Genomic DNA, 25,690 nt, shown 5'->3' with positions numbered 1-25,690 from the left:
AGAGCTAAAGACATATTATAGAGGCTTGTTTTTATACGCTCTTCAAGTATCAGATGGTTTCTCTGCGGTTTTCCCTTCTTTGTTGATGTGAAAGCCTTCAATCTTCTTTGAAACTTCATCCACGCTATGCTTCACCCTCCTCGAGCTTGTTTCGTTCTCTTCGGGGTTCGCAGGTGTTGTTTGCCAGATTCTGATGGTTCCGTCTTCAGATCCCGAAGCATACGACACACCAGTGGGAGTAAACCTCACGCAATGTACTGGACCGTGATGTCCCTTGTTGCATCCTAAGTTTCAGAAAAAGATGACACAATCAGAAAGAAACCAAAACCAAAACATGCTTCAAAGATCTATCAAGCTAACAGGATCAGAAACTCCAATCAAACTGAAGCTATGGGGAACTTAAACTTGGAAGAACACAAAAAAAAATAAAGCTACGAACAAGATTATGGCCTTATTAAATACTAATTGAAAGCCAGGCCTACTTCTTAAACGCTAACTTTTTGAATATGATGGCTTTAATGTTTTGAGAGTCACTCACCAATCTCCTCGCCAGTATAGAAATCAAACACTCGGACCCACATATCCTCTCCACCAGCAACAAACTTTTCACCTGACTTTGGCTCCAGCGACGCAGATTCAATATTGCAGGGCATGTCATAGCTCTTCACCAGTCCAAAACTTGGGAAAATAAAGAAGACAAAGATAAAGAGTTTGAGCAAATTGAAAAAGGTATTAGGAAAATATGATTCTTGTCTTCCTGGAATGATAACTTACTGATTTGCGTCCCAGAATTTAACTGTTGATCCATCAGCAGTTGTTATATACCGTCCATCTTGGCTCACTTCAGCACTGGTAACAGGAGACTTAGTTTCTAATGTCTGGACAATTTTCCCACTCCTCACATCCCATAACCTGTATAAGATTACAGTGAGAAGATAAGAGAAAGGAAACAAAAGATCTGTCAAATTATGCCTTGTTTTATGCAGCAATGTGTTTGTGGCCATGTCTTGTTTGGTTCATACCTTACACCACCAATGTCAGTGCAAGAACTTAGTATTGTTTGATCACTGTGAAGCCATGTGAGAGTTCTGATAGAACCAGGAGATTTATCAACTTCTGTAGGAGGTGCATCCAACCGATTCATGTCAAAAACACGAAGAATTTTCTCAAATCCTCCTGTGAGCAACGATTTTGTATCCTAGTGAAAGAAAAATGTCGATCGATTAGTCACTAATGCATAAAAGCGGAACGACGAGGTGCCATCCACAAACAACAAATGTTTAATCTGGAAATCAATTCCACTATCACATAATTAACCAAATCCTCAACGACTTCGACTTAAAATTCACTGCAGTAAATGCTAGACTAAGAGCTGTTACATAACAAGCCTGCCTAGAACCAATAATCGAAATCACAGAGATGTTATTAAGATGACTTGAAGTCGCATAATAGCAAGAAGGATTATAGTCAGTACATACATATACCTAACTCCTATTCTTTATACCATTAACATTTTACAAAACCTCAGTTAAGAAACTGAGAATAGCTACAGAGAGAGAGCGAGTAAATAAGTCAAACGAACCTCTGAAAAAGCGCATGCTCGAACAATATGCTTGTGCTCAAAAGAATGCAGCACATCCCCTGTTAAGGCATCCCAAAGTTTGCTGAAACAAAACAATATAACAAAAAATTAGATGATTGGCCAACATATATATGTATGCTGTATATAGGAAGACAATAAAACGAAACACATACGCTGAAAAATCGGCTGAAGCAGATGCAGCACGTAACGCATTGTTGTCCAGACAAGAACTCCAAACTGCACCTTTATGCCCTTCAAACGTACCAATCCAGTCTCCAGTTTCTCCATTCCTCAACATTGGATGCGAATCTAAACCATCAAACACACAAATATTATCAGATACTCAAAACCCCATAAACACATACTATATACTCGAGTTGCCACAAAAGCTAATCCCTTTATAAATACCCACCAACAAAAAAACCATCCTAGTAAGTTACTCAATTCGATCAAGATGAGTTTTTTTCAACAATTCTCGTGAACTTAAACTGACCCAGAAAGAAAAAAAAAAATACAATCTTTAAATTAAAAAGGAGTATTACCTTTGCTGGCACTGATGAGGAAGAAACCATCAGGCGTAATAGGACTGTAGAACAAATCCACAACAGGTCTTGAATGGCCATGGCAAACTTGTGGAATCGTCACCTTCTTCTTATCCATTTAATCCTAAACCCTTAATTGAGCGAACGCTTTTGAAATTAAAGTAAAGGTTTTTTCAATTCCGACTAGCTGAAAACCTAAATTTTGTTTTTGGGTAATTTCTACAAATATATTGGGAGAAAACAATCCGATCGATCTACACTTTAATAGAAAATTTCTGAAGCTACAGTGCAGTAATGTTAATTCTGAAGATTCTACAGAGCAAAAAAAGAGAAAAAAAAAAAGAGGAAATTTGCAGAAGAAAGCGTAAGGATTGGGTGCTTTTCTTTTTGTTTTGGTTTTTGTACAAAGTAATGCAGAAAAAAACAGTACCCAGTTTTAGGGATTTCTACATCGGGAAGGAGAAGACCAAAATAATAGTATATATAGATTTTTCTTTTAATTTAGGGTACTTTCCTGTATTTTCTTATGTATTGCATAACCGCCCATGTATTTCTCTGTTTTACATATATGTCCTCTTTTTTTTTCTTTTACAACATTTACATTTGTTCTCTTCATAGAAAAATTGCATTTTTTGTTGTTGTTTATTGTTAGAATTATTGGAGTTTAACTTACAAATTTTAGAGTCAATTTGGTATTATATATATATATATATATGGTAGGGGGCTGCTAACTGGAGAATGAAAGTTAGGTAATATTTTCGTAAATGTAAAATAGGATGTCACGGGATAAAATTATAAACTTTAAAATCACGCGAGAATAATTATACTACTTATTAAGAAATATTATTTATTTATTTTGTTAATAAAAAAACAAAGTATAATTTTTTAGTACTTTTTTATTTATTTATTGTAGAAACTTTTTTTGGTGATTTACATATGGACAAGATTACTAAGCATTAAAGATTAAGACAAACAAAGAACATGCTAAAGAAATTACAATTAGTTGTAAGTTGAAACATCAAGGCATTAGGCATGTGGCTATACAATACTGCAAGTGAAGGGCTTGTTTGACAAACGATTGAAAGCTTGAAGGAGGAGTCTTTTATGTTGTATAAGAGGAGGGTACTAGGCCAACGTGAATAGTTTATATACAGTTTGGTACATGTAGAGTAGAGAGATAGACACCATGGGGGCATTTTAAGATCGATTTCTCTTGTATTCTCTAACTGATCTAGTGGATTCCAAGCACAAGGTCCTTGACAAGACATATGTGGTGTCATATAGTAACAATAAACTTGATAAATCATGTATGAGTGTGCATATCTTTCTCTCTTTAACTTCATTTTCTCTGCTCTTTGTTTAAACACAAGTGTGTGGTAGCTTATACAAATTTAAATCTAAGTAACGGAAGTGGAAAATGTTCAAACTTTCGACAATCTGAAATTTAATACGTTGTTATGTGCAGAGTCATCCGTTGTAATCTTATGTTCAATATTAAACTAAGATACAACCGGTTTAGCATGAAACCTAAACTTATGCTGTGGATTTGATATATTAACAAAGAACAAACAATCCAAAAAAAAGATTTAACAAAAATGAATAGATCACAATCCCTACACCTCTATCTTAACATTTTTGGAATACAAATTTGTGCTCCTTTTTTTTTCACGGGTTGGGTTATTTTTAGGTTTTTAAACCGATTTGATAAATCGGATCTTTACTTATTTGGTTACACGGGTCGGTTTTAAATCAAAAATAAAATTCGTTTTGTCTCGCTTCATGTGAATCGGATCTTACCTAAAAAAATATTTGCAACATCCCTAAAATATCGAGAGAACAAAAACAATTAGGTAAGTGGTTATACGTATATTCCTAATGATTTCCTAATGATCGGATTACATAAATGAAATCCTAACTATACTAAAAATAACGATATCACTTAGCATTATTCCCTAAAACAAAACAAGCACAAATCGCAAGAATATTCTCTAAACTTGCGAATGAAGATTACATCTCACTGAAAAAGAGAAAACCCTACTTACAACCTTGGAAACTATATATATGTGTCATTCTCTACCCAATAGAAAAACCACGGAAAACGGCTTTTTCATACCTGGACAAAGCCCATGTGTTCGATTCATACATCGGACTATGGCTTATGCGTTAAAATACATTGACTTTAGAAAATAAGAACTACATACCTCAACTATTGTTTTTGTGCTAACATATACAAAAACGTGATTAATTAGTAACTCTGTTAATTTCTCCGTTAAGCCAATCTGACGTGGAATCCACGTGTGAAGGTAGAAGCAAACGACGTCGTTTTGGTTTATTTGAGAGTGTTAATTTTTGCCCAAAACGACATCGTTTCTCATTTCTCCCTAAATCTATCTCTCTTCCTCAAATCGATCTCTCTCGCAAAAGAACCATAGCATTTGGGGATTTCGGGGTTTCCGGTTAATCGGAAAAAATAGGAGCGGCGGAAGTTAATTGCGATGAATCTCGATGTTACCGATGAGACGAGAGTCGAAGAGCCAGTTCCTAGAAAGTAAATTTCTCCTTTTAACATTTCTGAATTTTGTTATTGTTGATCCGTTTTTGCGTTTTAATGGTAGATGTCGATAGATAGTTTGAGTATTTGTTGTTCATAGTTGCATAGAGTGATTGATTATTAATGGGTCTGTTGGGGATACAAAAAATCTCGGTTCTTTATTGTTCCACTCCAAAAATTCACACAATTTTCTTTATTTTTTCAGCCCTGATGCTGATGATGATGCTACTTTCCAGATTTACCATGGTGGAAAGTTTGTCAATGCAGAAGGTAATGTGGCTATATATGTTGGAGGTGAGAGTCACACTCTTGAATGCAAGCCGGAAGCAGTTTTTACAAATATGTTGGAGTCTCTTGGGGTGTCTTTGTTTGGTCATAGGATCTGGTACAAACTTCCATTTGAATCTTGGAGAGAGTTGAAGCTGCTGTATAATGGGAATTTTCAGAAGATGTGTCTAGCTGCTATGTTTACAAAATCCGTTGAGCTATATGTGGAAAAGGATGAGATATCTAAAGCAGATAATGGGGATAGAGGTCGTGATGATGATAATGGGGATAGAGGCCGTGATGATGATAATGGGGATAGAGGTCGTGATGATGATAATGGGGATAGAGGCCGTGATGATGATAATGGGGATAGAGGTCGTGATGATGATAATGGGGATAGAGGCCGTGATGATGATAATGGGGATAGAGGTCGTGATGATGATAATGGGGATAGAGGCCGTGATGATGATAATGGGGATAGAGGTCGTGATGATGATAATGGGGATAGAGGCCGTGATGATGATAATGGGGATAGAGGTCGTGATGATGATAATGGGGATAGAGGCCGTGATGATGATAATGGGGATAGAGGTCGTGATGATGATAATGGGGATAGAGGCCGTGATGATGATAATGGGGATAGAGGTCGTGAAGCAGTCAACGAGGAAAGAACTTGTGATGGTGAAGATGATGTTAGGCCAGGTTATGTTAGAGGCGGTGATGATGATGAGGAAGATGATGTTCGAAATGGTGATGATGAAGAGGAGAGTTGCGATTCAGAGTCAACTCCAATGAATTCAGATGATGAGGATGATGGCCAAAAAAGTATTAGATACAAAAAAAGAAGTGGCGAGATAAGATTGGGGCAGGTATTTGACAGCATACCGCTATTCAAAGAAGATGTGGTTGATTATTCTCTTTAAACAGGAAATAATGTGAAGTACACAAGATGGGGATCCGAGAAATCTGAAGTGAGATGCGCTCTTGGTGGTGGTTGCAACTTCCGAATCTACTGTTCTTTTCAGAAACTCAACAACATGTACCAAGTCATGACTTGTGATGATGAACATTCTTTTGTCCCTAACAAGTTTAGCAAGATAGTGAAGGATGGAGTCATTAGGAGAAATCCTAATTACAAGCCAAAGGCGTTACAAGAAACATTTGAGGACCGTTACAACTTGGTGGTGACAAATGATCAGTGTAGAAAGGCGAAGGCTAAAGCAATAAAAGCCATACAAGATGAACATGATCAGCAATTTGCTCGACTGAAAGACTACCATCTAGAGCTCATAAAGTAAGCTCATGTCCTATTGTAACTTTTGGAACTTGTTGTAGTTTGACTGTTTAATATTAACTTTGTTTCTTGTTTTTGACAGTTCTAACCCGGGATCAACTGTGGAGGTGGGGACAGTCCGAACTGATGATGGTATTGAGAAGTTTGACACATTCTACGTATGCTTGGCAGGACTCCGAAAGACATTTAATGCTCATTGTCGACCCATAATTGGGATAGATGGTTGTTTCTTGAAGAACAATGTCAAAGGTCAGCTGTTGGCAGCTATTGGAAGAGATGCCAATAACCAGTTCTATCTAGTTGCATGGGGTATTGTGCCTATTGAAAATACAGAGAGTTGGATTTGGTTTATTAAACTTCTTAAAGCAGACTTGAATCTGGGTGATGGAGAAGGATTTAGTCTCATCTCAGACCGACAGAAGGTATGTTAACTTATCTAGTTGTAATGCAATATATAATATGAGTTTAACATCTAATTGTAATGCTATGATATAATTTTTTATAGGGTTTGCTTATTGCTGTGGAACAAGAGTTGCCCAAAAGTAGAACATCGCATGTGTGCTCGCCACATATATGGGAATCTAAGGAGAGCATACCCAGGAAAAGAATTGCCTAAACACCTATTTTGGACTGTTGCGAAAAGTTTCAATGAGGCAGACTATAACAAAACCATGGAAGAGTTGAAGCAGTTTCATCATGCTGTTTATGAGGCAGTGATGAATAAGAATCCTAAGAATTGTAGCCGTGCTTTCTTCAAGTGCACATCACTGTGCGAAGATGTGTCGAACAACTTCTCTGAGTCGTACAACAACACTATCAACCAAGCAAGAGAGATGCCATTGGTAGCAATGTTAGAGACGATAAGAAGACAATGCTTGATCAGGAATGATATGAGAAGAAAGAAGGCTGCAAAGCATAAGGGAAAATACAGTTTGAAAGTGGCCAAAACCATAAAAGAAGAGCAGAGACACTTGAAGTATTGTGAGGTAATCCCTTGTGGCAATGAGCATTATGAAGTGGCTGAACATGTTCATCATGGTTTCAGGGTAGATATGAATGCAAAAACATGTGCTTGTAGAAGGTGGAGTATGATAGGGATACCTTGTCGTCATGTTTTGCGAGTAATTGGGTTGAAGAAGAATCAGAAGCCTAAAGATTTTGTTACATGTGACTGGTTATTGACATCAAGATGGGTTGCTCAGTACAATGAACAACTGATGGGAGTTAATGGTATGTATTTTTGGGAGAAATCCGGTGAACAAGAGCTTCAGCCACCACCTAGAGAGAAAACTAAAGGGCGTACAAAGAAGCAGAAACGAATCAAGGGGAAGAATGAGTCTCCAAAGAAAAAGAGAAAGCAAGGAAAGGAAGTAGAAGAAGAGGCTCCTCCAAAGAAGGTGAAAATAACTAGAGAAGGAATCACTTTGCATTGTTCTCAATGTAGCAAGCCTGGACATAACACAAGCTGTCAAAATCCTGGGGTTCAAGGTAAGCAAGCTCAGCCAAGAAAGCGTCGAGGGGAAGGAGGTCCAAGTCAACCAAGTCAAGCCTCACAAGCATCTCAGATTTCACTTGGTGATTAATTGTTTTCTATCTTATGATGTTTAAAATTGTAGGATGATATTTTTTGGATGTTTATGATTCAGTTAGGATGATGGTTTTTAGGATGTTTCAGTTTAGTAAGGTTAATGATGATGGTGTAAGGTTAAGGATGACTCGGTTAGGATGATGGTGTGATGGTGGTTTTTTTTTGTCACCTATTTCGGATTCGGATGAAGTATATAAGCCTCAAGGTTAAGGATGTTTAACTCCATTGCATTGCATAACTTAAGTCATACAAACTTTTCATACTTAAAAGAAAAAGGCGTACACAACAAACATCACTACACTACACACAATCAAATTTTTGACACAACGTAGAGATTGAATCTCTTTCTCACAACAAGCAATCACGACTTTAAGTTCTCCAATCTCCTTCTCACATCCTTCTGCAACAGCTTTGATGGCTTGAATTTCATTTCCGTAGCTGTTCGATACGGCCTCACATGTGCGTGTCTCCATTGCTAAACTCTCCATCTCAGCTTCCACATCATATAACCCTTTCTCTAACCTTCCCACATCTGTTTTCAACTTCTCAACAAAAATCTCAACCTCTTCCATCTCTTCCACCATGGATATATCGGTCGATTTGAACAAATGTCCATTATTTTCCTTTGAGCCGTAAGGACAACAATGAAAAATTCTCCCTGGATTCTTCAATGTTTCTGAAGTCTTGATTATAGACGATGCACCACATCTACATTTTTTAGGTATTCCTCTTTCTAGTCCACGACGTGTGAAGCTCAATTCTAAGCCAAATTCCCACATCAAAATTCTGCATCTATATTTTCGAATTGAACAATTGAAATTAAACCAAACACAAAACCAAACTTACCCGAACTAGATGACGAAGACATTGGATCCTATTTTTTCCGATTAACCGGAAACCCCGAAATCCCCAAACGCTATGGTTCTTTTGCGAGAGAGATTGATTCGAGGAAGAGAGATAGATTTAGGGAGAAATGAGAAATGACATCGTTTTGGGCAAAAATTAACACTCTCAAATAAACCAAAACGACGTCGTTTGCTTCTACCTTCACACGTGGATTCCACGTCAGATTGGCTTAACGGAGAAATTAACAGAGTTACTAACTAATCACGTTTTTGTATATGTTAGCACAAAAACAATAGTTGAGGTATGTAGTTTTTATTTTCTAAAGTCAGTGTATTTTAACGCACAGGCCATAGTCCGATGTATGAATCGAACACATGGGCTTTGTCCAGGTATGAAAAAGTCGTTTTTCCGAAAAACCACCACCTCCAAAAGAAAAAAACAATTACCTATACATTTCCGCATCTACTATACTCTGAAATGGCTGCTTCATTCGCTTACTTGAGAGATGTACGCCCTTACAAAACCTCTTGGAGAATTCAGGTGAAAGTTCTCTATTCATGGCGCCCGACTACTAGCGAGACTCTTGAATGTATCTTCTCCGACGAAAAGGTTAATATCACCTACAAGTTTCTTTAACAAGTCCTCATTAATATTATTTTAACCATTCTACAAATGATTTATTCTTTCTACTATTTACATAATGTTAAGATCCATGCCACGATGAAAAAGGACTTGGTGAACCGATATGCCAACAAACTTATTGTTGGTGACTGGAAGTTCATTGAACATTTCCAGCTGACTAATGCTTATGGTCAGTTCCGACCAACAAACCATCTATATAAGATGGCATTCATTAACGGAACAGTGGTAACTCCCAGTGACTCTGTCTCTGATTCAAGCTACTTATCCTTGGTTGATTTCCACAAAATTATGAGTGGTGAACAAAAAGAACACATGTTGATAGGTAAGTACATTCCTAACCACCGTTCAAATCAATAATAGATTCTAATGTTACTTATTCTCTTACTAATATCTATTTTCTATAGATGTCATGGGTCAGATTGTGAACATTGGAGAGATTGAAACTCTCGAGGCTAACAATAAGCCAACTGCGAAGCTGGATTTTGAACTGAGGGATCAAAGGTGAACGATTTTAAAACTATTAAGTATACTAACTATTACACAACACTAACCTCCACAATCGTTATGAAACAGTGACGAGAGATTGCCATGTACCTTGTGGGGAGAATTTGCAGAACAAGTTTTCAGAGCTTGTGCTGAGGCTGATGGCATCATGGTTATTTGTGTAATCCGTTTTGCTAAAATCAAGTCTTACAATGGTTATCACCCATTTACAATATCACAGGTCAGTAAACGTCATTTCAAAAGATATACACATACTAAATGTTTTAGTTTTGTTACTTTGCTTAATAAGATAATTATTTTAAAATTTATCAACAACTATGATTCCTAATGGAAGCATATTTATAATATGTTATCATATAAATATATCACAGATGAACAAAACATCTATGATAACTATCAAAACTAGCAACTAACTATATTACAGAATTAATCAAAGTGTCAAAAGTTACTAACCACAATTTAACCGATATAAAGCCATTATGTGTGCTTGCTGGCCTTGCATTGCTTTCCTCTGGAATTTTGCACCTATTGAAAACAACAAATTACAGTTGTGTTTATTATTCTTTTGTTACACATGATCCATTTTGTCCATTAATGATCCAGAGAGAAAAAAAAGCCCTTAATGTACTTGATCTATTTTTGGTTATTGTTATATGCAGGTTCTTTTATACCGACGGGCAAAAGTGAGAAGGCAAACCTAATACGATCTACCCCGTGAGAAAAAGAGATTGGTATTAATCAGCAAATACTAAATTTTCTAGGGAAAACGTCCTGGTTTCCCATGAGAACTATGATATCGTATCAGATGGAGCCCGATCTTTACCCCCGTTCCAGATGGCTCTCCTGAAATTCTTCTCAATCTATATACCCATATATCTGTAATTTACGTTTTGTATCTCCATGAGAATAGAAGATATCATCTATTTCACCATTGCTATAGGTTTAATTGGTTTACTATTTGATTAACCGAGTGACGAAGTTTACAAACCAAAATAAACCTGATTTCGACCCGATTAAAACCTGATTTTGACCCGATTAGAAACATAACCCTCAACCGAGAAATCCCTAAAATCACATTTTAACCTCTTTTTTGTTTTCTCTCGCGACGAACCCTAGAAAATCAAATTTCACCATCGATTTCTCAAATTGAATCGATGGATTTAATAATCCGATCTGGTTTTGGGCAACAAGATGGTATTGGGCAAAGAGATGGTGTTGGAGAACGAGAGTACGATGAAGAAGGAGAGGATCGAGATGAATTTCACGTCGATATGCTTGCTCAGGAATTTACCGATGCTGAAGAGTCGATTCGTCATGATACGTACCCAGAAAGTGACGACGAGGAAGAAGGTCGTGGTCGTGGTGCGGGTCGTGGTCGTGGTGCGGGTCCAGAGAGGGTGTTTACGGATATCGGACGTGGTGATGGAACTTTGTGGAAAGACCAATCCTTCTACAATGGGGTCGCATTCAAGGAGAGTGTCTTGGACTATGCACTACATACTGGTTACAATTTGAAGCAATACAGGTATGACAAAGATAAACTCGGGTTTAGATGTGTTGGGGATAAGGGCAATTGTGAGTGGAAAGTGTTTGCTGCACTTCTTCCAAACGCATCTTTGTGGAAGATTACGAAATACATTGATAAGCATTGTTGTACCCCCAATGGCGAGTGTGAGATGTTTAAGGTCCCAGTCATAGCTAGAATTTTTCTCGATAAGATTAGAGAGGAACCGGATCATTACAAGCCTTTGAGGATTGAACAGATTATCATGGAAAGGTGGAAGATATCCGCTACTAGGCCACAATGTCAAGCTGCTCGGAGAAAGGCTTTGGGATGGATAGAGTATGAGTATGAACAACAGTTTGCACGACTGCGAGATTACCAAGCTGAGATCTTGGAAGCAAATCCAGGGTCTGTTGTGGAGATTGATACAATTAAGAATGATGCTGGTCAAGACGTCTTCAATCGGTTTTATGTTTGTTTCGATGCCCTTAGAAGAACTTGGAAACAGACTTGCCGGCCAATAATAGGAGTTGATGGCGCCTTCTTAAAGGCAAAGATCAAGGGACAGTTGCTTGCTGCATTAGGCAGAGATGCAGACAATGGCATCTATCCAATAGCCTGGTGTGTTGTTCAAGTTGAGAACAAAGACAATTGGTTATGGTTTGTGAAGAGATTGAAGACTGACCTGGATCTAAACGAGGGAGATGGTTACATTTTAGTGTCTGATCGACAAAAGGTATGTATCTAACTAATTTATTATATTGGTTAATAAATGTGAATGCTCTCGTTTTTAATATGTTTGGTTTTTGGTTCTCAATTAGGGGTTGATAAAAGCTGTGGAGTTGGAGTTACCACAAATAGAGCATAGAATGTGTGTTAGACACATCTATGGGAACTTGAAGAAGACTCATCCTTCCAAGAAGCAAATCAAGCCACTCCTCTGGCATATGGCTTGGAGCTATAATGCAAAACAGTTCGGTGAGAGACTGGAACAGATACACGCTTATGACACTGGTGTGTATGATGATGTTATGAAGTCGAAACCAAAGAGCTGGTGTCGTGCCTTCTATAAGTTGGGGGGTTATTGCGAAGATGTTGACAACAACTTCACAGAATCTTTCAACAAGACCATCGACAAAGCAAGGGAGAAACCGTTTGTGGCAATGTTGGAGACAGTTAGAAGACTGTCTATGGTTCGGATTGCCAAGCGTTCAGCTCTCTCTCATTCTCACAAAGGTAATTAACTTTATTCAAAATTTAATGCAATTTTCTACGATTGTCTATGATTTTATTCAAAGACTGTCTATGATTTCTACATATTTAATGCAATGTTCTTGGTTTTTGATGTTTCAGGTTTATGTACTCCATATGTGGCAAGGTTTCTTGCTAAAGAGCATGACAAAGCTTCGGAATGCCAGGTGCATCCTTCTACTAATGGGTGCTTTGAAGTCACACTGGATGGAGACAAACACAGAGTTAGTTTACAAAATATGACTTGTACCTGCAAAAAATATCAAATATGTGGTATTCCATGTGAGCATGCCTATGGAGTGATTCTGAAGAGGACGTTAAGTGCTGATGACTATGTCTGCCAGTGGTTTCGAACTGCTATGTGGAGGCTTAACTACACAAATGGCATTACTCCACAAAGGGGTGCTCGTCATTGGCCTTCGACTTTAGGTGAGAATGTTCATGTTCCACCTGAGCCACCACAACCTGGGAGAAAGAAGATAACCAAGGCAGACAAGAAGAGGAAGCCAGGTGTAAATGAGTCTCCTGTCAAGAAGAAACCAAAACATAAAAAAAGGATAATGCACTGTGGAATTTGTGGTTCTGATCAGCATAACCGTAGGTACCACCAGAAGAAGAATCAAACACAGGTTGTTAATCGGTTTTTTCTCATTTTATTTCTCAAGATGAGTCTCTTGTTCTCATTTTTTGAAATTTGCGGTTTTTCAGGCTTCTCAGGGTGGTGGAGGAGAAGTTGTTCAAGGTGGTGGACTTTCTCAAGATGGTGGTGGACTTTCTCAATCTGGTGGAGGAGAAGTTGTTCAGGGTGGTGGAGGACTATCTCAAGGTGGTGGAGGACTTTCACAAGCCTGAATATTGAAGATTATGGTAGTAGGGGTCTGTTTTTTGGTTTAAGAGACTAGTTGGATCTGTATTTTGGTCGAATAGACTAGTAGGGTTATGTTTTTGGTCTGTGATCATGTTGAGAACATGATTTCAAAACGTTATCATTCTGCTTGTTTTCAGAACATGTGTTCATCATGTTCTGCCTTTTATGAAATGTGGAATGTCTTATCTTATTAAATGCAATAGCAACACCAACAGGAGTTCACACTCAACACCAAAACAAACAAGAGCATAAAGCAGAGCATACAACCGAACAACAATAGATTACAACCGAACAATAGTTTACAATAGCTCATCATACAAGCTTAAACAGAGCAAACAAGATCATAAAACCGAAAACACATACAATTATACTCTTATTCATCCTACATTGCAATTCAGCTTTTGCTTCCAACAAAACTTCTTCAACCCTCTCACAAAGCTCTTTTTCGAACTCCATTTGCATCTTCTCAAATTTCAGCTTCTGTTCTTGCAATGTCTCTATTGTACGCTCTTTCATCTCTTCTTTTACTCTCTCAAATTGAACACCCAATGTTGCTACCTCGTCCAACAATGCCTCATCGACCCACTTAAAGATGTGGTTATCGTTCACAAGCTAACATTATATCATAGAATACAATGAAAATTGATGAGAAGGATTAGGCTCGGATTTGGATTAGGTCGATGTCTACATCAAACAAAGCATAACATAGTACCTTCTTTGCTGCTGCTTCTCGACATCGAAAGTATCTCCGAGAAGGATTAGGCTCGGATTTGGAATTCTTTGCCACGATGTGTTCCCCACACCAGCATCTCTTAGGCACGCCAACGACGAATCCTCTTTGTCGAACATTTGATGAACCACTCGAACCTCCAGAAACGGTACTCATGGTTGCAAAGATCGATTTAAGAATTTTATGCTTTTAGGGTTTGAGGATTTGGGGATTTTAATGGAGTTATAGATGTGTTATAGATGTATCGTCTCGGGTCGGATTATTAACATCAGTCAGGTTTTATTTTTGGTTTTCTATTTGGTATGAACGGTTTCGTATCGGTTCACTCTTTAAACCGATAACATCCCGATATATGGGTATATAGATTGAGAAGAATTTCATGAGAGCCATCTGGGACGGGGGTAAAGATCGGGCTCCATCTGGTACGATATCATAGTTCTCATGGGGAACCAGGACGTTTTCCCAATTTTCTACTAGCTGATTCTCAGTTGTTTCTCCTATTTCCCTTTACTAGCTATTCGAAAACTTTGTTTCACATAACTATTAATTTCCAATTACCCAACAGAAATTTATGAGTTTTAAGAAAAACAGTAGATACAAAGAAGATGAAACTGTTGAAATTACCTCTATCTTTGTCGCTTTAATAAGACAATTTTTAATATAATCCAAATCATAACTCGAGATGATGATAAGTATATAACCTCGAAGATCTTCTGCAGCTCCTGAAATCGTTTGATGTACAGTTAATTGAAGACTGTCTATATGGATCTGATAAGTGATGTACTCCAATACTAAAAATCTAACGATTCCAAAAAAAAATTAAGAATATTCATAACTGGGAATAGAGATCGATTTAATTGGTTTCAACAAGTCGCCAAATCAAATCAGTTGTCTATCTTAACAACAATTAAGAGAAGAGACACGAAATTGTCTTCTTGATTTTGTGTAAATGAATCGTTTTTTGAAACAAAACGTTCTGGTTTCTGGATTGTTCTTTCTTTAAATGTCGGCAGATATAAACTCAATAAACCAATATTATATATGTATTTTTTAAAACGGTAAGATTATATATTTCTATATCTCACCCTTATTATAATAAATGTTCACATATTTAAATTTATGTGCCGGTGGGCTATGTTCAGTGTTTCTTCAAATTAATTTGTGCTACATATTTGTTTTCTTAACTTTCTGCAATCAAAAAATTATATTAAGGAAATTTATATAAAATAATTTAATCTATAAAGATATCTGTAAATGTATATAGTTCACCAAATTCATAAATATATATAGTTCCTTTGATTAAAATACTCAAAAAGATATGTAATTATGTAATTAGTTTGAATCTGAAGAAAACAGAGCAAATTCTTTTGAAATGTCCTGTGGAAGATTAATTTAGAAAGAGGAAAAAAAATAATTGCCCGATGGTGAAAAAACAATTGCCCGATGATGTACCACGGGGTATATCCTAGTTAAAACATTAAAAGAAATAGAAGAAAAGAAAAGTATATCATAAATGCAATGAATTAACGATGATATTAAGATTAGACCAAAACCAACTTCACGATCGTCGCCAATATTTGGAGTGTGGTTTAAATTAGTTGGCTTCTCAACAACAACATAATCACAAAATATCATAGTTCGTGTATACATATCTTCTCAATTAACGATGATAGTGTAGACATCATTTATTTTTTATAACCGTTAGCCCAAATATTCAAGTTTTGAAGTACAATCAAAGATTCAAAGAGCTGATTAGTGGCAATAAATGATGTCTAAACGAACAAGTGGGAGATCCAACGGTTGGCTACTAATAATCTAACGGTTGGCTACTAATAATCCAACGGTCAGTTAGGAACCAGAATTTACAACAAAGAAGACATAAAAGACCAAACACAATCCAACGGTTCTAATGAAAAAGGAGCACCGATAGAATATGGTCTGCATCCTATACGAACACTGAGAATAAAATAAAACAAAATAAAAGATTCCATCTCCAGATCTGACCCGGATCCGTTTTTCAATCTTCAACCCGGCCGGAGAGACCAGAAGCGAGACGAGAAGCAATGGCGGAATGATACATAACATCGTGGAACGTGGAAGCTTCTGCTATTTTCCTCCTCAGCTGCTTAGCTTTCTCCTCCGTGAGACAACCGCGACGGAGCTTCTGAGTCTGACCCGACCCGGAGATATCTTTTTTATCCGGATTCGAATCTGGATTCACGGAGGAGCCTGAGCCGTCGATGTTGAGGTAATCTGGATCGGGGGATAAACCGAAGAGAGGTGCCCACCAAGAAGCAGATTTCTTACGGTTCGAATCCGGGTTTTTAAAAGATCCGGATCCGGAACATGCTCGGATCGTGGTTAGAGCGGAGCAGGAGATGATCAAAGCCATTGGAAAGTGAAAATGTAGTTTAGGGTTTCGAAATTGTTTTCAAATTACACAAATTGGATTTGTTGCGACAATGAAGATGGAGGTGGTGGTACGTTTGAATTATAACGGAAGGACCTAAGGGTATTATAGGAATTACGAAATTGTGCTTGTACATGGAAGTTTACGGTGGACGTGAGAGGACTAGATTGCGACCGTAATGAGATGGGATAAGTCTCTCTCTCTACACGCTTTGGAAATTGGAATATGTGTTTTCTACGAAAGTAGAATTTTAGTATTTCTTATTTTAAACGTGAAAGAGAGCCGTTTGGTTTATAGTTTATACAATTTTTGGATATATAAAAAAAATATCTTATTTTTACATTGTGAGTTTCTGACAGTGGTCGGTTGAGACAGACTATTGACAAAATCGTTTTGGGTTCATTTTTTTGTATATGATCTGCTAAAATGAGGTTTACACATGGCTATGGTACATTTGGCTATGTAGTATGTAAAATACAAGTGTATAAACGGTCTAGCGAGAGATATAATTGTACACGGTGATAATATTATGGTGGACACGCGCGGATGCATTGGAATGTGACGAACCTTGGGGAATAGATAAATCTAAACGCGTCGAGCGATTAATCTATCGGCAACTTGCACAATGTCTTGTTCTCCACTTTCAAGACAAATGTATTATTTGTTTAAATGTCATAAAACCGTTTGTTTTATTAGTATTTCATAATACAATTTGGGTATTTTGAAATGGTGATAATGATAGCGGTCGGTCGCGGGGGACAAATTAGTGTTCAACGGACAAAATAGTATTCCGCTAATAACATTTTCATTTAGGAGTTGCTCATAACATTTTCGGTTTTTACAAACAAGAAATTTAGGCCACGAGAAACTGTAAATGTTATTTACCATGCGAATCCTCACTATTCGCATAAAGAGAAGTTCCTCGTTATACGTAATACCGTAGGCACAACGATTTGCTTTTGTATAACCACGTACTTGATCTAAAAAAAAATTAAGATTAATCGGAACATTTGGGATAATTTTTTATTACGATAAAGAGACATACATCACAGTCTCACAGATTATACAACGATCGGAACTAATTCAAACCCCTCTTTGATAATGTTATTACCATCTGAATCCTCATTTAAGTATAAAGCTAAGAGCTCTGCGTTATGCGTAATACCGTGTGTACAACGATTAAGACTAATCCGAACATCTGGGAGATTTTGTTTTTACGATAAAGAGACGTATACAGTGTTATTCCCAGAATATAGATGCACATCAGAACATACGTATCCAACTATGTCTTATTCAAAGAACAGAACAAATACAGTATGCACTTGTTACAAAACAGAAACTTACTTGATGATTCATTCTCTCTCTCCTTTAAATCGTTGATAGAGGCTTGCAAAGTGCAATCTCCTAAGACAGAATTTCGTCCCTACTATGGTGTAAGTAGTTAAGTGGACGTTTATCTTGAGGATTCAACTATCGATCTCCGGATTACACACCTCCGGAGATCCTAGCAAACTATACTCTGTTTTTCTTTCAGAAATTTACAGGAAGAAAAAGAAGAGACGAAACTGTTATCTCTTCGTTTATGTCAAGTGATGTGTTTATATATCACACCAAACGTTGTTTCTACAATACGTCTTTTCTAATCGACGCATACAAAGAGTGAAGGTACGTGTATGTTCACTTATAGACACATGTTCTCTTCTTAGTTTAATTTAATTGAATCAAATTAATTAAACAAAACTCTAACAATACCCCACATTTTCTATTCAAACTCGACATTACCCCACATTTGAATAGAAAATAAGTCTAAAATTTCTGAGAAAGTAGAATCAATATGCATCAGTAAAGGTGTCTTATGAACTTTTACCTTTCTTAGTAACAACTTATCGGATTTACTTTGTGGGTAATGAACTCTAGTCTTGAATTAACCACATTTTATAGTAAACCGAGACAATAAGTGAAACACATATATCATCAGCTCATTTCTAGTTTATACGGTTGTGTTCATTTTGGTCCTGAACATATCCCAGCTTCGTGAGAGCTCTAGAGAATTTAGCCATATCAATTCTCATAGGTGCGACCACGACACCGACTCTCATATAGTTAACATTAATTAAGAATAGTCCATTCTATTCCACTTTTTTAGAAAAGATATTAATATTATTAAGAATAAAATATTCATCGCTTTAATCGTCAATGGAAATACAAATTACTTCATAGGAATTAGAAATGTGTATTCTTCTCTTGAATCTTCCTCAGCCAGTTTACCTCTTGAACCTAAACCATGGGATCTCCAATGTTGCTAGGTAAGGTTTCCACCAAGTGATGACTCATTGTGTTGGCTTTAAACCCATTCCCCTCGAAGTGAATACGGCTTGCTCTTTCGGTAGGCCTTTAGTCAAAGGATCCGCCAAGTTTTCCTTTGATCTAATATAATCCAATGCTATCACCCCATTGGAAAGCAATTGTCGTATTGTAGCATGTCTCCGCCGAATGTGCCTTGACTTGCCATTGTAAATTTTATTTTTCCCTCTATTTAAGGCAGCCATACTATCACAATAGATACATAGTGCAGTTACGGGCTTTGGCCAGAAGGGAATATCTTCAATAAAATTTCTAAGCCATTCAGCTTCTTCCGCAGCTTTATCTAATGCGATAAACTCGGACTCCATTGTTGAGCGTGCAATACATGTTTGTTTAGATGATTTCCAAGACACAGCACCACCACCAAGTGTAAACACATAACCACTTGTGGAATTACTATCTGTACTTCCAGAGATCCAATTAGCATCACTATATCCTTCTAAAACAGAAAGAAATTTCGTGAAATATAGACCATAATTAATTGTATGCTTTAAGTATCTCAATACTCTAACCAAAGCATGCCAGTGGTCTCTATTTGGATTACTTGAATATCGACTTAATCGACTCAAAGAATAAGCCAAATCTGGTCTTGTACAATTTGTAATGTACATGAGGCTTCCAACGATTTGTGTGTATTGTAACTGAGACACACTTTCACCTTCATTCTTTGACAGCTTGCATGTTGGATCAAACGGAGTAACTACCGGTCTATCATCAAAATGACCAAATTTCTTTAGAACTCTCTCCACATAATGAGACTGAGTAAGCGAGTAACCATTTGGTTCTCGTTTAATTCTAATCCCAAGAATTATGTCAGCCAATCCCATGTCTTTAATTTCGAAACTTTCACTCAAAATCTTCTTTGTGGCATTAATAATGTCTTTACATGTTCCCATTATCAACATATCATCCACATATAGACATACAATGATCGTATCAATTTTGGTTTTCTTAATGTACACACACTTGTCACACTCATTTATTGTAAAACCATACGACCTCATTGTGTTCTCAAACTTCTCATGCCACTGTTTTGGTGCTTGCTTAAGTCCATACAAAGACTTCTTAAGCTTACAAACTTTCTTCTCTTGCCCTTTGACTATAAAGCCTTCGGGTTGTTCCATATATATTTCTTCATCTAGTTCACCATTTAGAAATGCTGTTTTAACATCCATTTGATGAATTTCTAGATCATATATGGCTGAAATTGCTATTAGCAATCTGATTGAAGTGATTCTAGTCACTGGAGAATATGTATCAAAGAAATCAAGACCTTCTTTTTGACGAAATCCTTTCGCCACTAGTTTTGCTTTATATTTCTCAATCGTACCATCTGGTCTTAGCTTCTTAGTAAAAATCCATTTATGTCCAATTAGTTTATTACCAGGTGGTAAATCAACCAATTCCCATGTATGATTACTCAAAATGGATTCAACTTCACTTTGAATTGCCTCTTTCCAATAAAGTGCTTCTGATGATTCAGTAGCCGCCTTATATGTTTGAGGTTCATTTTCACTCAAATATGTCATAAAATCTGTACCAAAATCTTTAGCAATTCTTCCTCTTTTACTTATTCTTGGTTCATTTTCTTCTTCTTGAACCTTTGAGGCACTTTCATCATTCTCATGTACCCGTTTAGTACTTGTGTTTATAGAGTCTTTGTATGGAAACACATCCTCAAAGAACTCAGCCTCATTTGATTCAATGATTGTATTTACCTTTACTTCAGCATTATCAGATTTATAAACTAAAAAACTATAAGCTGCATTGTTTTCTGCAGGACCGATGTAGACACAATCCACCGTCTTTGGTCCAATAACAGTTCTTTTTGGTAAAAGGTACTTGAACCTTTGCAAGACAACCCCACACTTTCATATTTTTATATGAAGGAGTCTTATTTTTCCATAATTCATATGGGGTTTTATCACTCTTTTTATGAGGAATTTTATTCAAAATTGAATTTGCCGTAAGAATAGCTTCACCCCATAAATTACGTGGTGCACCTGAATTGTTTAACATGGAATTCATCATCTTTTTTAGTGTTCTATTTTTCCTCTCAGCCTCTCCGTTTTGCATTGGAGTATAAGGAGATGTAGTTTGATGAATGATTACATGTGTAGAACAAAAATCTGAGAATTCATTTGACTTGTATTCTCCACCACAATCAGACCAAAGAATCTTTATTTTCTTATCTAATTGATTTTCAACCTCAGCTTTATATTTCTTAAAAATATTCAAAGCCTCATCTTTAGTATCAATCAAATAGATATGACAAAACTTACTATAATCATCAATGAAAGAAATGTAATAATTTTTTCTTCCACGACTTGGTGTAGATAGAAAATCACACAAGTCACTATCTATCAAATCAACTCACATTTGATTTTTCCAAAGATTTGTAAGAGTGCCTTGAATACTTAGATTCCACACAAACTTCACATTTGCTTCTATTTATTTTATTAAGATTGTGTTTTGGTAACAATCCTACATTTATCATTCTACGTAAAGAACGATAATTAACATGACCCATTCTTGCATGCCATAAATCACTTGGATCAAGTAAATAAATAGAAGCAGAGCTACTGCCTGCATTTGTATTAATGATTGGTACAACATTCAGTTTGAAAAGAGCATCACAGAGATAGCCCTTTCCGACATACATCCCACCTTTAGTGAGTACAAACTTATCATATTCAAATACAATCTTAAAACCTTTGTTTCTAAGAAGTGAACCAGAAATCAGATTCTTTCGAATCTCAGGAACATGGAGCACATTGGTGAGTGCAAGTTCCTTCCCAGATGTGAGTTTCAAGACCACTTTGTCTTTTCCTTCAATCGTTTCTGTGCTTGCGTTTCCCATATACACCTCTTCTCCACCCGAACGGTGTTCGTACGTTGTGAAAATACTAACGTCGGAGCACACATGCTTTGTTGCACCAGTGTCAACCCACCAATCATTAGAGTTTGTCATCATGTTTGCTTCGGAAACGACCGCAACGAACTGATCTTCGACGAGGTTTGCATTATTTGTGTCTCCACATGATGTTCCTTCTTTCTTATGGCGACATTCCTTAGCTCTATGGCCAGGTTTTCCACACACCCAACAAGCACCTTGTGGCTTCTTCTTGAAGTTAGAACCCTTTGGTGGAATGAACGTTCTCTTAACGTTTTTGTTCTTCTTAAAGCCCTTGAATTTGGAACTGTTTCCCTCAACTACATTGGCCTTTGCTTCCATCGACGAGAACTCAGATTTCTCGTTCTTGCGATTTTCTTCTTCAACTCGAAGTTTCAGAATTAACTGCTCAAGACTCATATCTTCATGAATATGCTTCAGGTGGGTCTTGAAATCTTTCCAAGTTGGAGGCAATTTTTAAATAATGGATGCAACCAGGAAAGTTTCATTCAACCCCATCCCCTCATCCTTCAATTCATGAGCAGTTACTTGAATTTCTTCAACTTGTTTTACCACTGGGAGGGTGTCACTCATCTTAAAATTCAGAAACTTTCCAACGATGAATTTCTTGGCACTTGCAACTTCAGACTTGTACTTCTTCTCCAATGATTCCCACAACTGTTTTGGGCTTTGGAAAATGTGATAAACATCATAGAGAGAATCATCCAAGGCATTAAGACTATAATTCTTGCACAAAAACTCGTTTTGTGTCCATGCCTCTGATGCCTTGATGATTTCATCTGAAATGTCACCTTCAACCGGTAGTTCCGGTGCTTCTGAAGTCACATATTGTGCCAGATTCAATGTTGTTAGATAAAACAACATCTTTTGCTGCCAACTCTTGAAATCCACTCCTCGGAAAACAAAAGGCTTCTCAATGTGATTCTTCACAACTGCAGCAGATTGATCCATCTATCAATTCCAAAACAACAAACAGCGAAATTTCTGTCTTAGATTGTTATTTCCAGAATATAGATGCAGATCAGAACATACTTATCCAACTATGTCTTATTCAAAGAACAGAACAAATACAGTTTGCACTTGTTACAAAACAGAAACTTACTTGATGATTCTTTCTCTCTCTCCTTTAACTGAAACGTATCATTGATAGAGGCTTGCAAAGTGCAATCTCCTAAGACAGAATTTCGTTCCTACTATGGTGTAAGTAGTTAAGTGGACGTTTATCTTGAGGATTCAACTATCAATCTCCGGATTACACACCTCCGGAGATCCTAGCAAACTATACTTTGTTTTTCTTTCAGAAATTTACGGGAAGAAGAAGAAGAGACGAAACTGTTATCTCTTCGTTTATGTCAAGTGATGTGTTTATATATCACACCAAACGTTGTTTCTACAATACGTCTTTTNCATCCTTCAATTCATGAGCAGTTACTTGAATTTCTTCAACTTGTTTTACCACTGGGAGGGTGTCACTCATCTTAAAATTCAGAAACTTTCCAACGATGAATTTCTTGGCACTTGCAACTTCAGACTTGTACTTCTTCTCCAATGATTCCCACAACTGTTTTGGGCTTTGGAAAATGTGATAAACATCATAGAGAGAATCATCCAAGGCATTAAGACTATAATTCTTGCACAAAAACTCGTTTTGTGTCCATGCCTCTGATGCCTTGATGATTTCATCTGAAATGTCACCTTCAACCGGTAGTTCCGGTGCTTCTGAAGTCACATATTGTGCCAGATTCAATGTTGTTAGATAAAACAACATCTTTTGCTGCCAACTCTTGAAATCCACTCCTCGGAAAACAAAAGGCTTCTCAATGTGATTCTTCACAACTGCAGCAGATTGATCCATCTATCAATTCCAAAACAACAAACAGCGAAATTTCTGTCTTAGATTGTTATTTCCAGAATATAGATGCAGATCAGAACATACTTATCCAACTATGTCTTATTCAAAGAACAGAACAAATACAGTTTGCACTTGTTACAAAACAGAAACTTACTTGATGATTCTTTCTCTCTCTCCTTTAACTGAAACGTATCATTGATAGAGGCTTGCAAAGTGCAATCTCCTAAGACAGAATTTCGTTCCTACTATGGTGTAAGTAGTTAAGTGGACGTTTATCTTGAGGATTCAACTATCAATCTCCGGATTACACACCTCCGGAGATCCTAGCAAACTATACTTTGTTTTTCTTTCAGAAATTTACGGGAAGAAGAAGAAGAGACGAAACTGTTATCTCTTCGTTTATGTCAAGTGATGTGTTTATATATCACACCAAACGTTGTTTCTACAATACGTCTTTTCTAATCGACGCATACAAAGAGTGAAGGTACGTGTATGTTCACTTATAGACACATGTTCTCTTCTTAGTTTAATTTAATTAAATCAAATTAATTAAACAAAACTCTAACATACAGTCTCACAAATTCACAATGCTCTAATTTTTGGTTACTTATTTACATCTTTGGTGACATGCTACTGATATCAAACTATATCGCACTACTCAATAATATTTTCTGAGATGTTATACTTAGCAAGAGTATTGAACAAGCACAATAAAAAGCTTCATATACATTTTCATGACCTTTTTATACATGTACCTATAGTTAAGGTCGATTATTACTAAGTTCGCAAAAAATAAAATAAAAAGTCGATTATTACAACACATAACTTTAAATAGTAAGAAAGCATACACAATACATATCGTACAATATTTATTACATTCGAGGTTTGAACGATATGGAATTTATTTGTATTTATGACTTCAATTATTTTGCAATGAACTTAAAGAACCATTTTCCCGAAGCTTTTTCTTTGCGATCAGCAGGATTAGTGAAGTTGACCCAATTCATACCAAACCGGAGAGTAACCATTTCCGAATTCGTAGTTGTCCATCAATGACTATGCAAAATATCCTGCTACGTTGCATCCATCCCTATAATATATTTAAAAGAATAATTTTGATGTATTAACATTAATAATTCTCTAAATTAAGAAAGTATATATCATATTAAAGACGAATTATAACTTACTCCATGGCGCATTTGAGACACGAAAGATGGCTGCAATGGTTTTGAATTCGTCCATTATCGGCAAGAGCAGTTGCAAGCGTTACGTTTCCAAGATCAAGATCAGCAACTCCTAAAATTTAACGTAAGATTAATCATAAGCAATATATAGATTTTTCACTAAAACCGATTTGAATGTATGAAACATGAAATGATATGCTCATACCGTTTTTGGTGATGTATGTAAGTGGATTTTTGTAGTTGTCTTTGATGTAGTTTAGAATCTGACGGAACCCTCGAGGATAATAGACGAAGCTAGGAGCCTATAGAGAAAATATTCAAATCAATATTGTAATCTTTTGAATATGAAAACGATTTTAAAGTCAGATACTTACCACAACACCGATAGCGACTCCATTGCGATAAACTGAAACCAATTAAACGAATAATGTGTTTAATAATTAATCTAAAAAACAAAAATACGAAAAAATTGTTTTACATACATCCAAGAGTAACTCGTGGATCGGTTATGGCGCTAGGTTCTGTCGGAGGAGGTGAGTCGGTTGCATATTGTGTAACGTAATAGTTCAACCCTAGAAAATCAAGTGATCCTTTAACTAAAGCTGATTCCTGAGCTGTGAAATCTGGCAATCTATCTCCGACCATCTCTCTCATTATCTTTGGATATTCACCGTACACCAATGGATCCATGAACCTTCATATATGTAAGAAAAAATTGATACAAAAACAAATTAACCTTTCTATATGTGTGTGTGAGAGAGTTTTAATTGGGAATCATTTAATTGAACATATATATA

At 36.6% G+C, this 25,690-nt stretch overlaps 5 protein-coding genes, 1 long non-coding RNA gene and 1 pseudogene across 7 annotated transcripts in view; 2 read left to right on the top strand and 5 right to left on the bottom strand.

Annotated features, from left to right (window-relative positions):
- Window positions 1-2,567, bottom strand: part of LOC104778196 (serine-threonine kinase receptor-associated protein-like) — a 3,209-nt gene extending 642 nt beyond the window's left edge. The window contains exons 1-7 of one of the 2 annotated variants that reach the window (XM_010502587.2): window positions 2,125-2,567; window positions 1,756-1,891; window positions 1,583-1,664; window positions 1,023-1,198; window positions 775-912; window positions 539-678; window positions 1-284 (exon numbers count right to left, since the gene is read on the bottom strand). In XM_010502587.2, the coding sequence (XP_010500889.1) occupies window positions 43-284; window positions 539-678; window positions 775-912; window positions 1,023-1,198; window positions 1,583-1,664; window positions 1,756-1,891; window positions 2,125-2,242 (1,032 nt within the window). In that variant the 5' untranslated portion in view covers window positions 2,243-2,567 and the 3' untranslated portion in view covers window positions 1-42. The remainder of the gene's footprint in view (window positions 285-538; window positions 679-774; window positions 913-1,022; window positions 1,199-1,582; window positions 1,665-1,755; window positions 1,892-2,124) is intronic. The other variant, XM_019243960.1, reaches the window with a different exon arrangement.
- LOC104779331 lies at window positions 6,908-7,819 on the top strand. The gene has a single exon (XM_010503686.1). The coding sequence runs from the start codon at window positions 6,908-6,910 to the stop codon at window positions 7,817-7,819; it is 912 nt and encodes a 303-aa protein (XP_010501988.1).
- LOC104778195 lies at window positions 9,274-10,334 on the bottom strand. Its single transcript, XR_766418.1, has 3 exons — window positions 10,270-10,334; window positions 9,907-10,001; window positions 9,274-9,290 (listed from the first exon to the last, which is right to left on the bottom strand). It is a non-coding gene; the product is annotated as an uncharacterized LOC104778195 (long non-coding RNA).
- Window positions 10,583-12,782, top strand: LOC104779330. Its single transcript, XM_019243955.1, has 2 exons — window positions 10,583-12,056; window positions 12,142-12,782. The coding sequence occupies exons 1-2, from the start codon at window positions 10,971-10,973 to the stop codon at window positions 12,562-12,564; spliced, it is 1,509 nt and encodes a 502-aa protein (XP_019099500.1). The 5' UTR covers window positions 10,583-10,970; the 3' UTR covers window positions 12,565-12,782.
- Window positions 13,376-14,633, bottom strand: LOC104778194 (uncharacterized protein At4g04775-like). The gene is made up of 2 exons (XM_010502586.2): window positions 14,152-14,633; window positions 13,376-14,051 (listed from the first exon to the last, which is right to left on the bottom strand). The coding sequence occupies exons 1-2, from the start codon at window positions 14,323-14,325 to the stop codon at window positions 13,752-13,754; spliced, it is 474 nt and encodes a 157-aa protein (XP_010500888.1). The 5' UTR covers window positions 14,326-14,633; the 3' UTR covers window positions 13,376-13,751.
- Window positions 15,906-16,756, bottom strand: LOC104778193. Its single transcript, XM_010502585.2, has one exon. It carries the CDS (start codon window positions 16,559-16,561, stop codon window positions 16,187-16,189), a length of 375 nt encoding a protein of 124 aa, XP_010500887.1. The 5' UTR covers window positions 16,562-16,756; the 3' UTR covers window positions 15,906-16,186.
- Window positions 24,633-25,690, bottom strand: part of LOC104778192 — a 4,110-nt pseudogene continuing 3,052 nt past the window's right edge.

This window comes from Camelina sativa, chromosome 3 (genome assembly GCF_000633955.1).
Source record: "Camelina sativa cultivar DH55 chromosome 3, Cs, whole genome shotgun sequence".
NCBI classification, from domain to species: domain Eukaryota; kingdom Viridiplantae; phylum Streptophyta; class Magnoliopsida; order Brassicales; family Brassicaceae; genus Camelina; species Camelina sativa.
The sequence above is the reverse complement of the archived record's forward strand: the minus strand, read 5'-3'. Positions and strand labels throughout refer to the sequence as shown.

Excerpts from the sequence above, each read along its gene's own strand:
- LOC104778194 (XM_010502586.2), bottom strand. The coding sequence starts at position 14,325 with ATGAGTACCGTTTCTGGAGGTTCGAGTGGTTCATCAAATGTTCGACAA. Across the intron at positions 14,052-14,151 it reads GAGAAGCAGCAGCAAAGAAG|CTTGTGAACGATAACCACAT; the intron begins GTACTATGTTAT and ends ATATAATGTTAG.
- LOC104779330 (XM_019243955.1), top strand. The coding sequence starts at position 10,971 with ATGGATTTAATAATCCGATCTGGTTTTGGGCAACAAGATGGTATTGGG. Across the intron at positions 12,057-12,141 it reads TAGTGTCTGATCGACAAAAG|GGGTTGATAAAAGCTGTGGA; the intron begins GTATGTATCTAA and ends GTTCTCAATTAG.
- LOC104778193 (XM_010502585.2), bottom strand. The coding sequence starts at position 16,561 with ATGGCTTTGATCATCTCCTGCTCCGCTCTAACCACGATCCGAGCATGT.
- LOC104779331 (XM_010503686.1), top strand. The coding sequence starts at position 6,908 with ATGGAAGAGTTGAAGCAGTTTCATCATGCTGTTTATGAGGCAGTGATG.